The sequence below is a fragment of the Brassica oleracea genome, chromosome C3 (assembly GCF_000695525.1).
Source record: "Brassica oleracea var. oleracea cultivar TO1000 chromosome C3, BOL, whole genome shotgun sequence".
Lineage (NCBI taxonomy): Eukaryota > Viridiplantae > Streptophyta > Magnoliopsida > Brassicales > Brassicaceae > Brassica > Brassica oleracea.
This window is the reverse complement of record NC_027750.1, coordinates 60,892,458-60,908,924: the sequence shown is the minus strand read 5'-3', so window position 1 is coordinate 60,908,924 and position 16,467 is coordinate 60,892,458. Positions and strand designations below refer to the sequence as shown.

The 16,467-nt window shown below is 40.2% G+C and overlaps 3 protein-coding genes and 1 pseudogene across 7 annotated transcripts; 2 read left to right on the top strand and 2 right to left on the bottom strand.

Annotated features, from left to right (window-relative positions):
* The first annotated feature begins 4,087 nt into the window (after positions 1-4,087).
* LOC106331130 (glutathione S-transferase T3-like) lies at positions 4,088-4,930 on the top strand. Its single transcript, XM_013769464.1, has one exon. The coding sequence runs from the start codon at positions 4,088-4,090 to the stop codon at positions 4,928-4,930; it is 843 nt and encodes a 280-aa protein (XP_013624918.1).
* A 1,739-nt stretch (positions 4,931-6,669) lies between these two features.
* On the top strand, positions 6,670-8,227 carry LOC106331129 (SEC1 family transport protein SLY1). Its single transcript, XM_013769463.1, is given in 5 exon segments — positions 6,670-6,700; positions 6,806-7,202; positions 7,267-7,672; positions 7,674-7,709; positions 7,712-8,227. Coding segments are annotated over 5 exon segments (1,386 nt in total).
* On the bottom strand, positions 8,214-12,484 carry LOC106335698 (probable protein phosphatase 2C 59). 5 transcript variants are annotated; one of them, XM_013774283.1, is made up of 10 exons: positions 12,319-12,462; positions 12,206-12,213; positions 12,020-12,130; positions 10,112-10,239; positions 9,777-9,875; positions 9,498-9,656; positions 9,226-9,312; positions 9,057-9,148; positions 8,792-8,866; positions 8,214-8,704 (listed from the first exon to the last, which is right to left on the bottom strand). In XM_013774283.1, exons 3-10 carry the CDS (start codon positions 12,097-12,099, stop codon positions 8,489-8,491), a joined length of 936 nt encoding a protein of 311 aa, XP_013629737.1. In that variant the 5' UTR covers positions 12,100-12,130; positions 12,206-12,213; positions 12,319-12,462; the 3' UTR covers positions 8,214-8,488. The 5 variants fall into 5 exon arrangements, with proteins under 5 accessions (XP_013629737.1, XP_013629736.1, XP_013629735.1 ...); XM_013774282.1 differs by lacking the exon at positions 12,206-12,213 and having other exon boundaries at positions 12,319-12,484; XM_013774281.1 differs by having other exon boundaries at positions 12,020-12,214; positions 12,323-12,470.
* Positions 12,485-13,479: 995 nt separating this feature from the next.
* On the bottom strand, positions 13,480-15,509 carry LOC106331128 (annotated as a pseudogene).
* Positions 15,510-16,467: the final 958 nt, after the last annotated feature.

The following is a 16,467-nucleotide window of genomic DNA, read 5'->3' as shown; positions in this document are numbered from 1 at the left end:
ATGTAATGATCCAACCTAGAATATTTGTAAGTAGATAAAAAATAAGACTTTAAATTAATAGATTAGATTGTGTAATTTGTAAAGTTTAGAACCTCTACTAATGTAGTTTAATTTAGCATGATCGAATGGGAGAACATATACTAATGTTATTTCATTTCATTTGAGGTTCTTAATTTATTTATTTTTTTCTAAGTTAAATGATTGGTTTTCATAAAATTTAAACTAATATGACACATAATATGAATTCTTAGTGATATTGATTAAGAGAAACAAAAGGAAAAAGAAGGGAAGAAAAATGGTAAGCACAATGTGAATTTCATTACACCATACATATTTTTAACTTGTAAAGGGAAGAGAAATCGTAAGCACAAAGCTTGGCCAACAATAGGACTTTGTTTGCTGGTATAACACGGTTGAACAAGTGTTATTGATCCCTTTCTGTGTTTAAAATGGCGAATGGTGCATGGCGCACTAAGGCGAGACGTGCTGAGCCTGCGCTTCGCGCCATGGCGCAATATGGCGCTAGCCTTGAAGAACATTTTAGTTACGGCATTTTAGTTACGTCTTGTTTTGTTTTGTATTGAAGAAGAAACGTAGAAAACACTTATGCAATGATTGATACACTAAACATTTTAGTTACGGCATTTTAGGGTTTTCATTGTTATTTAGGCGTTTAAGTTTCCCCAAAGGTTAAGTTATTCTGAAGTCCTAGGTTTAATTATTAATTAAGGCTTGGTTTTATACATGGTTTAGATACGGTTTACATTAATCTCGCCTTACGCTCGCCTTGGACATGCTCGCCTTCTCGACAAGGCACGCATGGCACGCGCCTTACGGAACCCACCCTCGCCTAGGAGGTACATGGCGACAGAGCCATCGCCTGAGTGCGCCTCACACCATGGCGCAAAAGGCGATCGCCATTTTAAACACAGATCCCTTTATACAAATTATTATAAAGCCAAGCCTTTGCTGGTATAAAACGTTGATTTAATGACCAACAATACATCAATAGGTAGCTTACAAAACATTAGCCAACGAGGAAGTGATCTTTCCGGTTTATACAAAACATTAGCCCATCAACATTTATACAAAAACAATAGACAACTTTGATCCTAAAGAGAGTGTTCTTTACATTATCTTCAAGTTCAGACACCGAGAGAAGTCTGGTATCGAACCTGACAAAGAGTTCCCGTCAAGCATAATTGATGTCCAAGTTACAACTAACTCTCACACCTTAGAAAATATCAATAAAGAGAGACAAGAGCAACCTCTGACTCTCATACCGAGTTCAGGTAAGCAATTCAATAATGAAACGCACACAAATCCAAGTTACAACTAACTCTCACACCTTAGAAAAATGTCCTAAAAGTTGAAAGAAAATTAACGGGTTACTTTGGAGCAACCATCATTGCCTATGTCTTGTATGATGCATCCTGAGGGAAGCCTCTTTAAGCCACCATAAGACTTCAAGTCCTGACTTTCTCTGTTTACATCATAAGGCCTGTTCGTTTCTCTGACGCAGCGTCAGCGGCGGCGACCAATAATTAACAAACAGGTGAGAGAAATTTTAACGGTGTGTTGTTGTGTAGTTGCGGCCGGCGACTTCCATTGCTCCTCTTTTCTGTATTTATATTGCCACTGCAAATAACAGCGTCTCCCACCTCATACGAGACTTGATGCAGAGTCCAATGATTGCCTTTTCTAACTCTCTAATTTAATTGGTTGCTGAGCTGTCGTTAAAATTTCTTTACATTTTGATCGTTCGTCGTTGACGAGCTGCGTTCTGGAAACGAACAGCACTATAAGAAATATCCACGACCGCCCATAAACCATCTCCATATTGCTTGCAATATCTAAGAAACTTTACTTGTCTGATTGGAACCAATGGAGACATCACTTGAAACTCTGCTTGCATCTGTCCCAAACAAAAAGAATCATCATGAGTCATCATCACCAATGAATCAAAAAAATACAAACGTTTATAGTTATTGAGGAACACACCAATTGAAGAGAGCCGTTTCTAGATCCACCACTACCGTTAGATATCACTTCAACAATTGATGCAGCAGCTACAATACACTCAAACATCTCTGCCCACCGGTTCTGTAAAAACCCCAAAAGCAAGAGTACCTTAGCAAACCCTTCAGAGGTTCCAGTCTAAGTACCAAAGAAGACAGAGACTCTACTCATCTCAGATCCCAAATCCACATCCTCATCCTCATCCTTCAGCTCCTGGCTCTGATCCGACATCGGTTTCCTCCATACCAACACCACGAACCCAACGCCACAATCGCCCTCGGCTTTATCATCCCCTTCCCTTCTCCATCCCTACACGCCCACCCTATATCCGCCGCGTGTCCAATCACCAAAACAGACACCGCGATCACCGCAGCTCCGGCCACTATAAACGGTCTCCGCCAACCGTACTTGCTCGCGCACCTGTCGCTGCTGTAAACCACTTCGAATACAAATCAGAACTCATCTTCTTCTTTTCGCTTTGATCCAATCGTCTCTCCTCTCTCTCTCTCTCTCCAAAGGACGATTCGATTTTTCTTGCAAAAGAACTTCGGAAACATCGACCACAAATTTTTTTATTCCTTTTCGCCTAAAAGGCATTACCCACTACGAAATAGACACGTATGGAGTGCTTACCATTTTTTAAGAGACCCTTAGACCACCATTAACGGTGGTTCTTAATAAAGGTTTTTGGCATAATTTGTAATTAAAGAAAAAGAAAAATCAGAATTAACTGATGCGTCGGCTCTTAATTAGAGAGTTGGAGAAGCGCGTCTTAGCAGACACATGTTAGAACAATAGAGAGTTTGGTCTCTCCTTTCTCTCTCTGGAATCTGACGAAAGAAAGGATCCCTTGATTTCTCGACGATTGATCTCTCCACCGCTCCATCGATTGATCCTCCACGATTCATCACTTCACCTCGGTTCATCTTCTCGAAGATCCAACACTCCGGCTGTCTCTCTTCGCGTCTCTCTCCGTTGATTTGATTGACGAAGAATCACTCGGTCTCTCTCTCTCTCCGTGGCTCTCATGGAGGAGGTAAAACGGTGTGATCTCAGTCGGCGTCTTTCCTAGAGGTGGTAAAACGGCGTGATCTCAGTCGGCGTCTCTCCTCGACGACGAATCACTTCGTCTCTTTCTCTCGCTCGGCGGCTCTGATCGATGAAGAATCATCTAAAGCTAAGTTATTTTTTTTCCAAGTTTGAATCGTTCAATTCATGGATGGCTTAGATTGTTTGTTGTGTTGCATGTTCTGTTGTGGTGGTCCCTGTCTCTAAGAAGTGTTGAATCGTTCTTGTTCGGGTCAAAAGTTTTCTCAACCTTTTGTCGCGTTCTCTCTATCCTTGTTTGTGATCGTTTTATGTTAAGGCTAGAGATGAAAAATGTCATGATTGTTTAAGGCTGTGTACGTTTATGGCAAGAGTTCTCTGTGACCTTGTGGTTGTATATACTGGTGTTAATGGTGTTGTTCTCTTGAGTTAATGGTGTTGTTCTCTTGTGGTTGTATATATTGTCGTATGTTGCCTTGCTCTGTGATGCCTTGTGTTTGTATATGATGTTTAAGACAAATGTGATGCCTTGTGATTGTATATAATGTCGTGTGTTGCCTTGCTCTGTACTTACGTTCTCTTACTGTTTCTATAGCCAATGATCTGATGCCTTGTCGTGTGTATCTTTGTCGCCTGTTGCTAATTAACTGTGTATGTGTTTGTGTAGTAGGATGGATGGATCAAGGGAGCTGATCAAGATACAGGAACAAGATTCTTCAATGAAGAGGACTACAATTGCCTTTGAGGTACAACCTGTCCTGTCTCTTTCAATTTCATTGCCGTGTGAAATAAATTGTTATGGTTGAGGTTCTGTAATAAATATGGCTTTGAGGTAATGGTTGTGATAAATGTTTAGGTTAGTAATAAATATGGTTGGGTGTTAACGTTAGATAGAAGTGGCTTTAGGTGTGATTAATGTGTTAGAAATGTATCTACTCAATTGTGGTTGGGTATGTTCAATGCTTTTTCTTTTCTTCTATAAACACATCCTTTCTTCCCTCATTACAATCCATATTCCGATATGGATTGTAATCAATATAGCCAAAGCTCAAAGTTTGTTGAGCTTCTCAATAGCCAACAACAAACTGTCTTCGGTTTTTCCCAAGAGAGTGTCGAACAAACTGCAGAGCGTAAGGAAATGAGGAAGTGGAGTCCAGTACATGACCTTGTGCTCATCAGCTCCTGGCTCAACACTAGCAAGGACCCTGTTGTGGGGAATGAGCAGCGATGTGGCACTTTCTGGAAAAGGATTGCCGCATACTTTGCGGCAAGTCCTAAGGTTGCAGTGTCTGAACAGAGAGACTGGAGCCACTGCAAGCAACGCTGGCAGAAGATTAACGACATAGTGAACAAGTTATGTGGGGCTTATGAAGCAGCAAGCAGAGAGAAAAGGTCCGGTCAAAATGAGAATGATATGGTGAAGCTAGCTCATGAGATCTTCTACAACAACCACAAGAAAAAATTCAACCTCGAACATGCTTGGAAAGAGCTTCGAAATGACCAGAAATGGTGCGAGGTTTCTACTTCAAAAACCCAAGCAAGCGCTAAAAGAAGGAAGTTTGAAGACGGTGCCCAATCATCAAGCTCTCAGGTCAATGAAACCACCACAGCTGAAGATGATCAAGGAAGCAATCGACCACCGGGTGTTAAGGCGGCAAAGGGGTTTGATAAGAAGAAGATGGCAGAGTCGAAGGCATTGATTGCGTTTGAGTCTATGTGGAGCATCAAGAAGGAAGAAATGGCTTTGAAAGAAAAGATGACCAAGATGAAGCTATTGGATAGTCTACTTGCAAAAAACGAACCACTGGCTGAGTATGAAGAAGCTTTGAAGAAGAAACTCATTAATGAATTGCTTTGTACTTAGTTGACATCTAGGAAGATTTGGGTTCTCGGTTTGTTTCTGCTTCAGCTGTTTCTGTTCCTTGTTTAAATTAGTATATGTTTCCGTTTATGTTAGTATATGTGATGCCTTGTTGTTATGATGTTAAACTCTAAATGGTAATGTTAGTATATGTGATGCCTTGTTCTGTTTTTTGCCTTCTCGTTTGTTGCTTTGCTCGTGTTTGTTATGTGATGCCTTGGTCGTCTTTGTTAGTAATGTTAGTAATGTGATGCCTTGCTCGTGTTTGTTTGTTGCCTTGCTCTGTTTCTTGTTCAAATAATCTGATGCTAAATAATTGTGTCTCCTATCTTGCAGGTGTTGTCACTTCCTTGCAACTCACGGGCTTGTCACTTTCTCTCATGATCCCTACACAACTTGTATGCATGAGTCATATGTCGATCTCAATTTTTCTACAGATATGCCAACAAATATCGCCAATATGATGGGTGTTTGAACTACAATTCGTGATAGACAAATGCATCAACAACTCAAAGCTGATTTAGTTGAACATTTATGGAGTAAATTTGGACGTGATGAAGACAACAACTGAGTTCGAAATGTTTCTTTCTAATTATTCTCGTTTATTTTATTAATCCTTATTTTTTTAAAATTTTAATAACTATGTTTGATGTGTTATCTTTTAATATGTTTTATTTAATAAATGAAATTTATCTTTTATAAAAAAAATTAATAATTTTTTTTAAGAACCTCGAATTAAGAACCTACCATTGGAGCTAACAAATTAGGAAGATCTTAACTATGGGTTCTTAACTAACATTAATTACTAAACAATTATTAAGACCCCCATTTTGGTTCTAAGGGTTAATGATGCTCTTACTAAGACCTCCCGATCGAGATGGTCTTTTTTTTTAACGCTGATTTATTATGATCTTACAATTATGATATGAGAAAGATTACATAGACGATTCGACAACCGACATTACTACATGTCTTATGAAGACCTACGCCTAACTGCATCACCTGAGCCATCCTATGAAGATCCACGTCTGGCCAGATTTACTTGCACCATGTTGAAGATCCCTTGTAAGCCTTTCTTCCGTAGTCTGCATAATTGTTTAATAAATCGCTCTCTCCGATACTTGAAACCTAGATTTCCTGTAATCTGCAATAAATTGCATAATCTGAGATTTTAACCCCAGACCTGAGTGTAGAAGCCTTTAAACCTTAACCAGTAGGCTACGGTGCTTCCACAATCGAGATGGTCTTATGAGCCTAGACTCACAACCAGTGACGGAGCCAGCCAGAAGATTCACCAGGGGCAATATAATGTTTGAGCTTAAAATCATGAAGGGCATTAGAAGGGATTTTAACACTTATCGTAAAATTTTTAAAAAATCAATGAAAATAATTTTTTTTCCAATAATTTATGTGGGGCAGTTGCCCCCCTTACCACCTCTCTGCCTCCGCCACCGCTCACAACCTCTAAACTAGAAGAAGAGAGAGAGAGAGACTTTTCTCTACTTGTTACAAAAACATTTTAGATCAAGGAAACTTGCTATACTTGTGATTTTAGATTTGTAAACATTTGAAGAATTGGATTGGTCATGTGACGTGTACTTTAATTAATAAAATATTGTCAATAATAAAAAAAATATATTAGATTCATGTCCACATCTAGACCAAAGGGTATATATAAAGAGCAACTGAGCGAGAAGAGGAGGATTCAATTTCACAAGAAGAGTTTAGAAGTTACACCTCCCATGGCTCTCAATCTCCGCCATAAACAGTCTGGTAAGTCTCCATATATATAACATAATGGTGCGATATGGATCATATCTCTGTCGATTGTCTTTCTTTATTCGTTGATTCTTGATTTATGATCTCCCCTGATTGCAGAGTGTATAATCAGGATGCTGAACCTGAACCAACCTCTTAATCCAAACGGGCGTTGTTACAAGATGTTGATATACGACGATTTCTGCAAGAAGATTATCGATCCTTTGATGTCAGTGAAGGATCTTCTCAGACATGGAGTTACACTCAACTCTCCCATTGATAAGAAGTTGCTCACCAATAGGACAGAAAGAGATGATGTTCCTGATGTAGCCGTCTACTTTGTTCAACCTACTGAATCCAACATCCAGAAAATCACAGCAGATGCTTCCACAATATCTCCCTACGTTCACTTTCACCTGAACTTCTCGTCTTCTATCCCTCGCCCGCTCCTCCACAGCCTCGCTTCCCAGACTCTTAGTTCAGGTTCCGTTGCAAGACTCGCAAAGGTGCATGACCAGTACTTTGTTGTGCATTTTCGATGGAAACTTTGAACTCTCTGTTGGGGTTCGGCATGATTTCAGATACAAGCCTCTTGTCCACGATGTTCTTGGCCTGAAGAAGCTGGATGGTTCAGACCCGTTCTGGTTGGCAAATGGTTCTCTAGAGTTCCCACAAGTCGCTGAGGAGATCGAAACTCAGTTGAACAAGTACAAGAAAGACTTGGAAGAGATAAACATGATGAGAACTGGCGCTTATGAGACTGATTTGATTGGGAACACAAAGCATCTGATGAATGCTGTGAACTCACTTCCGGAGTTGAAAGCGAGAAAGGAGATGATTGACAAGCGCACTAACATCGCGACAAATCTCTTGGGAGAGATCAAGGAGCGGTCTCTGGATGTGTTCACTGAGGAAGAGAATGAGATGATGAAAGGAGGCAGCATAGACATGAGCAAAGTTTTAGCTATTTTGAATGAGAAAGGTACGAACGAAGATGGACAAGTTGAGGTTTGCCATCATGTACTACTACTATCCTTAGAAACCATAAACCAGACAGAGACTGAAGCCGTGGAAGAGGCTTTGCGTAAAGCAGAGGTTGATACAAGAGCGTTTCAGTACGTGAAAAAAATCAAGTCGCTTAACCTCTCTTCAACAGCCTCGGCAGACTCAGCGAGCAGCAGCAACGTTGTTGACTGGGCTGAGAAGCTCTATGATCACTCGATTAGCGCAGTCACTGCAGGAGTCAAGAATCTCTTATCAAGTAATCAGCAGCTGGCTGTGGCCCGGACCGTTGAAGCCTTGGCCAAGGGACAACCGAACTTAGAAACCGATCCATACATTATGCTGGATCCAAAAGCTTCAAAGACAGGATCTAGTGGTTGTAGCCATGTGAATGAACCGTTCAGAGAAGCCATAGTTTTCATGGTCGGTGGAGGTAACTACATCGAGTACAACAGTTTGCAGGAGCTGTCGCAGCGAAATGAGGTAGTTAAAAATGTTATAACATACAATTCATTTTCTAGTTCTATTATGCAGAGATAATCTTTATTGGAATAATAATAGTTCACTTATACCAATGTTGCAAATCCATTTTGGAGATGAAACTTAAATCCACAGATATGTTTCTTTACATAGCCAAGTAACCAATGTATAACAACAACAAAAGTGACACGAGACAAGAAAAACAACGTTCGTGCAAAAGAGTTTTGTCTATATATATATTCTCGATCTTATATAACCTTCCAGATCCATTTGTTTCTTTGAGTAAATGAGAAACCCAAAGGTACGTAACCAATGTTAGAACTAGGTTGATGGGTCACTGGAGCTTCTGTCTGGTATAATACCGTGATCGATTGGGATACTGTTGCTGCTGGTACCTACTGCTCCTGTCTGGTCTGAGAAGAAACGTACAACGACACAAGTTATGTTGTCTGCACTTCCTCTTTGGTAAGCTTCGGTCATCAGTCTCTTTGCACCTTCCTCGGGATCTTCTATCAACTTGACCATGCCAACAGCTTCCTGAGGATAAGATAAGATTTGAACAGAGATTGGTTTTCAAGTCGACTTTTTGAAAGGTTAGGATAGAAAGCAAACGGTACTTCCTACCTCGTTAGATACAACATCCCAGAGACCATCACTCGCAAGAATGAGAAACTCGAGAGAGCTATCAACTTTTTCCTCCTGAAATTTTCATATATTTTCATGAGTGAACGAAGACAGGATAGGTGAAGTCAGTATAAAATAGTATACAATGTGGGCATGAAATAACACAAATAGTCACTCCTTTGCCCCCACAGTTGAGTTTATTCACACAAAAGATAAGTTATTAGTAGCAAAGGGTCGCTAGGAGATTATGGTACAAAGCCAATACCTGTATCTCCGGATCAGCAACGACATACTGCTTCAATAACCTATCGCCAAATGCACGAGAAACCGCAAGAACTCCTCCAACTCTCCATGTTCCTTTTAGCATAACACCAATTAAGTAGACGATATAAACGCATGTTTGAAGAAAAGGTTTTCATTAAACGTTTTCTCACCAGCCCACATGACAAATCCTCCCGCGTCTTCAATTCGTTGGCGCTCATCACTTTGATCAGGCTTGTGATCTCGGGATACAGCAATAGCTTTGACAAACCAAAAAAAGAAATATATTATTAGCAGACACGACGAACATTCACAACTTCCTCCTCAACGATGCATTGTTTACGACAAACTGCAAATTTCATCTACAAGAGTGCTATATCACCTACAAACGTCTTCTAATCTCCACTCAAGAAAAAGATACAAAGATTTGGAAAAGAATCATTACCATTGCCACCTCTGCATATGACGGCTCTAGAGTCCCCTACATTTGCAACAAGTAAACGGTCACCAACTAAGATGGCTGTTGAGGCCGTTGAACCAGCATCTCTGTTCTGACTATTTTCTGATTTAAGAAACTCCGAGTCCGTTTGGTTGTATGCATCAGCTGAAATAAGAAGCAAGCAAATAAAAAAAAAATCGGAAGGGTAAACAAGGCAAGGCACCTTGCTGGGGATCTCTAATTAACGAACCATCTGGTTGACAAGATTAAAAAGAGAAAACAAACCTATTGCTGCAGTAGTGTCAGAGATGAACTTTGGATGCCTGATCAGATTACTGAATAGATTTTGCTTCACATACTCAGCAGCACGTGCACCTCCATGTCCTGCACATAAAAACATTAGCTACATGGCCTCTTCAACACCTTACCGTGTAAAAAGGTAAGCAAACAATATCATAGTTACTAGTTCAGTAGATATCAACGAGTTATTGTTCTCATGTATCATGCGAAAGCCAATCTTACTAAATATCCAATTTACAATATACATACGCTTCCTACATGATATTAGAAACTTTTAAAGTAGTACTGGAGAGGGAGGGAGAGAACGATGGATATAGTACCATCAAAGACACCAAAAAGACCAACAATTTCGCCATGAACGCCATCGATTCGAGTCTCATAGAAGTCCTCCATAGAAGATCTTTTACCAGGAGAGCTTGCGTATCCATAGCTGAACTTCCCGTTCTGACTGCACATAACAAGAAGTTTTTTTTTTTTTTTTTAAACATTATAACGCTATATAAACTGACAGCATCTACGGTCAAAGCCTTCATATATGAAACGAAAAACAATTTATAAGTAGTCTAGGAACGATGATTACGCCTTAACATATATATATAATCACACATCTTATAATTCCAATTTCCAAGTAAATCTATCATATCTTCTCATCTAGAAGAGTGTTGGGGGTGGATTTACATCCTCACTCAAGGTTCATTAAGACAATGAATTAGACCCACTTTGTTAGAAAATCCTATACACCTTTTTCTAAGAAGGATCTTCTCTTCTCCGTTTTATACTTAAAACACTTCTTACAAAGGGTTTATGGATTCTTAGATTACTTTACACTAGAAACCATTCTTGTAATACAATCTTTGATCAATAAACTCTTTTTGATGTTCATTTCCCATTTGATTCTTTCAAAATTTCTCCTAAACCTCAAGAATCTAATCATTATCCTTAGATTCTTTATTGTATGATTCCAACAAACATCACCAGCATAAACACCGTTTTTGGATCAAACAGTTGGCGCTAGAAGGAGGGGGCTAAGGAGGACTATCTTCAAAGCATATCAAATTTGAGAGAATCGAGATCTGGTTAAAAAAAAAAAAATCCAAAATTGATTATTTCTTGTTCCTCGATCCGCCGGTGAAGCTTCCGTCTCGATCCGCCGGTGAAGTTGACGGCATCTCCCCCGCTTCTGCGCAAAAGTCCCGATCCAGAGCTCCTCATCTCCAGATCAGAACTTCAAAGGCACGAGCTTCTTGTCCAAGAAGAGCTCGTCGGTGGAGAGCATCGAGCTTGAGCTTTCCGTTCAGACAAAGCATCAGTTTGACTTGAGATCCCCGATCTCACCGAGGTCGAGAACTCGCCACCCATCCAGAGGCTTGTCTTCATCTCACCACGCTGATCTCAATCCGTAGCTTGCTTTCGATTGGATAAAGATATCAGCTTTGGTACCGAAACAATGGCGAACAAACTAGCTCAGCTCATGATCATCTGCACCAACAAGTAGCAACAACTCATCCTCAAATAATCAATCGCGATTGTTGAGGCATCACCACCTCAACGAATTGACTTCAGTGGTGCTTCTCCAACGATCAATTCTCGAGACTTTATCTTGGCAAAGCTCAAGTCTTTATCTCGGCACCTCGTTCTTGAAGATGAGGAACTCATTCAACAGTGGTGCTTCTCCGACGATCACTAAGCAAACATGTTGATTCTTCTCGGCAAAGTAGTGTGACGAGGAGATAAACTCTTCTCGATCTGTAGCTATCCTTTCATGATCGGTCTGCAGGTTCCGTCAGTGACAACGTCTTTAAGCTTCATCCCGAGCACTATTTTTTTGAAATAGTGATCAGTGAGACGCTGCCGACAAAGAAGCTCGGCCTCCTATGCTCCATCGGTGGCGACGTCTTTAAGCTCCGCCAACACCAAGGAGCCCGAGCTGGACACTCACACAGCTCTTATCTTGGCTTGTAATTGAACTCCCCGGTTCAAGCTTCAGTCACGATCGTTGAACCAACAAGCCCAATGATGATAGAAGAACGAACGTCCTTCTCGGCAATAAGCGGTGTGACGAAAAGATCGAGACTTTTCTCGGTTAAGCCTCAAGAATTTAAGAAATCTATTTTTTAAATTCTTCAAATCCGACAAACCCACTATTTTCGGTTCAAACAAAGAGCAAAACAACAGACATGGTGAAGCTGGGGCAAAAAAAAAAAAAAAAAATAAGGAGGAGAGTGAACCTGAGGCCGCCGCCGCTAACAGGTCCATCGTCGGCGTGAACCTGGCTCGAAGATGACAACACAGAATTCAGATATCCCATAGTACCCTCCCAAACACCCTTGTTCAAACACCTAAAAACGACGTCGGAGAACATGTCAATACACAGGACAGAATCTATCACCAAATGCTCACCAGTTCAAAATGACCTGCTTAACTATAAAGCCAAAAAAACTAATGTGAATAAATGGATTTGAGCAAGCACGAGATCAGATCGAGAGAGAAACTGACGAAATGAGGAGAACGAGTTGTTAGAGCTTACCAGAAGAAGAAGAAGTTGTTTTCAAATAATCACAGCGAGATTTGTAGATTAAGAGCCCGACAAGATTTAGGGATCCACCAATCGCTCTGTCTTTTCCGTTTGACAAACTGGAGACGACGAAAAGATATCAATAATAAATGACAGAGTAAACAGGTAAGCCCTTTTTATTTAAATCTGGTTAATCTAATTAATCTTTTATATAAAAATCAGTACTAACAATAATGATTTTTGTCGGTACCTCGTGGGCCTAGAAAGATGGTTATTATTATTCCCTTCTTCTTCGTTGCTTCTTTTATACCCACTTTACCGTGAAACGAAGCCAGGATGAATCAGACCGCCATTTCACTAGGATCATGACACGTGTCTTTCATGCAGATTAGGATCCACGGTTAGCCTTACCGCTTAGCGATTCATCAAATAACCTTACAGAGTACCCATAAGCCAAAGTGTCAATAATTTTAGTTTTGTGCTGCCATGTTATTCGAGTCAGCGCATCTTCAATATGAAGCTTAAATTTTGAATTTATTTATTTTCTTTGATCACATAAGAAGTCGAACTACACTTCATTTTCGAATATAAAATAGAGTTGAAGATACTCTTTAGTTAGCAAGCTAAATTGTACTTACTGTGCTATGAAATTTAGAAGCAACCAAAACTCCAAATCTAATGAACAAAAAGACTACAGACAAAATATAACTAATAACAAAAAAAAAAAAAAAAAAAAAAAAAAAAAAAAAGATAAAGAAAATCAGGTTTCATTCTTGCTCATGGTTCGAAGGGGGCAACAACTTTCATCACATCGATCAAGTCCTCAATGGTCTCATAATAATACTCTTTTTCCTATTTCTCTTCCTCACCAAGATGATTTTGCCTTTTGGAATTTCTCTTCTTCCAGTTGTTTTATCCACTTCTTCCATCACCCTCCTCGGATAGTAACTTCCCAAGCCAATGTACTTCAGGAAGAAAGACAAAAGTGCTCAGCTTTCTCGAAAACATAACTAACTGCATATGTTAGACATTTTATGATTCATTTGTAGGAACAAAAACCTCGTTTTCTAATCACAAAATCCCCACTAATGTGGCTGTTTCCAAAATTGACGATTAAGCAAAAAGCATAAATTACCAAGAGAAAGGTTCTGACCATTGGAATGGAGATATGATTCATGCCTCCTATTCTCTTGTAGGGTCGTCGGCTTTTGCTTCTGCTATCTCTTCCAAATCATCAATATCATCGATTGGGATTTCTTCACTATCATACGTTTGAAAGTCTGCAATACACAACCATACATGTTTAATTTGCACTAAAGGTATCTCTGTCATTGGTGCTTGATGCAGTTTCATTACAATCAGATAGAATGAGTCAATGAACAACTTCACAGAATAAATCAAGAAAGCCAAAATCATTACCAGATGGAAGAGCCGGTGAAGCAGGGATCGCGGTTCTTTCCCCTGTTACTGGCGACGAATCAAGGAGATAAGGAAGACCAAGGAGCTCTAACAAAGACAGTGTCTGGGGATTCTGCGGGATATCTGCATAATTCCACACGAAAACACATGTTAACCAATTATTTTGTTTATTTTACATCCTAGCAGATCTCATCGGTTATTCACCAACTATACATAATCCTCTAATATATCCAGTGCATTTAACTTACCAGGTATGGAATCAAAGACACGCTGTGATGGGTTATATGCAGGGACTGTCTTTACAAACTCAAAAGGTTTAAATTGCCTTTCCTCTAGCTTCTTCCTCACCCACTCGCGGCTCTCTTCTATATTCATTGCAGCAGAGCTATTTTCGCAAAAACAGTACGCAAGTGAGTGGAAAAAATGAACGGGAGAGATATAAACATGTCTTAGTAAGTAGCTTGCTTAAGATGGTACACCTGAAATTCGCGCGTCGCTGTGTTAGTGGGAAAACAGAATTGAACTTTCGTGTTATTGCTAGCCACTCTTCGTCGTATAGAATTTCAACAGCTCCAGGCTCTGACTCGACTTCAATGATCTAACAAACATCCTAAAAAGTTATAAGATATTCGTTTGCTTGAAAAGAACAAAGCATAAGCTGGAGAGGGGAGAGAGATGAAGAACCCGTAGAAACTTTTTCCCTGGACCGCATTTATCCAAGGCAAGAAACTTTGTCACTGAGCCATCACTCCCGTGTTGAACAGAAGCAGCGAATATGCAGTGTAAGTGAGCTGAGAACAAATACCGTGGCTTTAGTTTTTCTAGCAGTAGAGCCGCTGGTTTACTTCCAAGAGTTCTCGTCTCGATCTATTACAGATTTGGTCCGATTAACTCCAATCACTTCAAACCAAAACATTTTCCCAATAACTTCACGTTTACCTCTTCTTGGAAGTAAGGCTTTTGCTGAATAAGAAGTGCTTTCGAGTCTCCATAATCAGTGATTCCAACAGGCCAGTCGTGTGAGAGGAATATATCAAGCGGCTCTTCAAGCTGCATCAACTTGTGGACATCATACTCACGAACATGGTAGACCGATCTGATGGTGTTCTTGTTATATGGCGGCCGCTCAAAGTGTCCTACTCACAATAGAGACACAACTCAGAAATCCGTTTTCTTTTTTTTTTTGTATTTCAAGAACTGGACTATGGTTCTTGATCTGAGAGACTAACCTGAACGGTAATCTTGGCCATTGTAAATACCAGAAAGGCCTCCAATTCGCAGATTACCGTACTTCACAACCCCGGCATAACCTAGAAAGTAGATATTGGTGGCAGCCCAGCCACCATAGTACCTAGAGCAGCAACAACAACAACCAGCAATCATCAAGAACACATTCTCCAGCTTCAGGATCCTAATCAAGACCGAGTAAAAGGTCAGTAGACAGCTTACAGCTCCCACAAGTAGTTGGAAGCCTCGTGATTCCCGCCAATGAAAATGGTGGGAACCGGGGCAACTTCTTGGCCGGAGTAGTACTTCCAGAAGGACTTCATCTCTCTGTATTTTATAGGCACGCTAAGGCTATCCATGTCTTTCTCATTTCTCACAGCCTAGTCAACACTAAGAAAGCAGAAAACAAATAGTATTCTATTCATAGAGTTAACCTGGAAATCGCCGCAGCAGAGGAGGAGATCGACTTTAGTGTTGTGAATCTGTTCATGGTGTTGGATTGTCTTGTACACATTGTCGAGGTCTCCATGCATACACCCTTCAATAGCAATCTTCATCACTTTGTTTTGCCCCTATGGATTCTTGGGTTTCAAGAACTATAACACGAGCTCACCTTTTGATGCTCCACCTGAGTTTTAAAAACAACACAGAACAATCCGTTGAGGCAAAAAGGAAACATAGTTATTATTGTCAAAGTTTGAAACTTTTCAGCATTGACATAACTTTACATCTAAAACAAAGATCCATAGATCAAAACCCAGAGAGTAACTGTAGAAGCCGGAAAACCGGACTGACATAAACGATAAAATAAAAGTGATGTTAAGGAAAGAAACGAATGTAAAAAACGAATACAAGAACGATAAGAAATCGTATTCGCAAAGAGACATGGAGTCGAGATATGATCTCTTTCCTTAACTCAAAATATTCGCTCCGTTAGTGAGACGAGACTGTACGAATATAGAGTCCCAGGATACAACCATGGCAGACGAATCACGCCTCACTCGTTATCGCCCTATCGAACTATAAACTCTACGAAACACTCTCGTATTTAAGACTTACGCTAAGGGATTTTCGCTGTTGGTTTTAGGTGTCAAAAAATTAGAGAAATGAGAAGAGAGACGAGTTGTATTTAAAGAGATGGACGAGGAGTGACTTCCCGTAACTGTTGCATAACGTGCGCTCGTTAGTGGGGATTTGGCAAAGATCTCGGGAAGTTCAAGTTACGAACTTATTCCCCAAGACTCGCTATCTCTCTCTTTCTTATCTCGTTTAAATATTTCAAGAGGATAAACATCATGACGTTTTTTATTTTCTAGACAAACTGCTTGTCGTTTCAAAATAAAATGCATGTTGTTTTTGAGATTTTAAATGGTAAAATGTTGAGCTTAACTTGGTCCAAAAAGAATATTTTTATCGGGCCGGAGGCCCTCCACGAAGACCCAAGACCCAAGACCCAAGACCCAAGACCCAAGACCCAAGCCCAAGCCCAAGCCCAAGCCCAAGCCCAAGCCCAAG

Excerpts from the sequence above, each read along its gene's own strand:
- LOC106331130 (XM_013769464.1), top strand. The coding sequence starts at position 4,088 with ATGGATTGTAATCAATATAGCCAAAGCTCAAAGTTTGTTGAGCTTCTC.
- LOC106335698 (XM_013774281.1), bottom strand. The coding sequence starts at position 12,153 with ATGTTCTCCGACGTCGTTTTTAGGTGTTTGAACAAGGGTGTTTGGGAG. Across the intron at positions 9,876-10,111 it reads TCTTTTTGGTGTCTTTGATG|GACATGGAGGTGCACGTGCT; the intron begins GTACTATATCCA and ends TTTTATGTGCAG. Across the intron at positions 9,313-9,497 it reads CATATGCAGAGGTGGCAATG|CTATTGCTGTATCCCGAGAT; the intron begins GTAATGATTCTT and ends GGTTTGTCAAAG.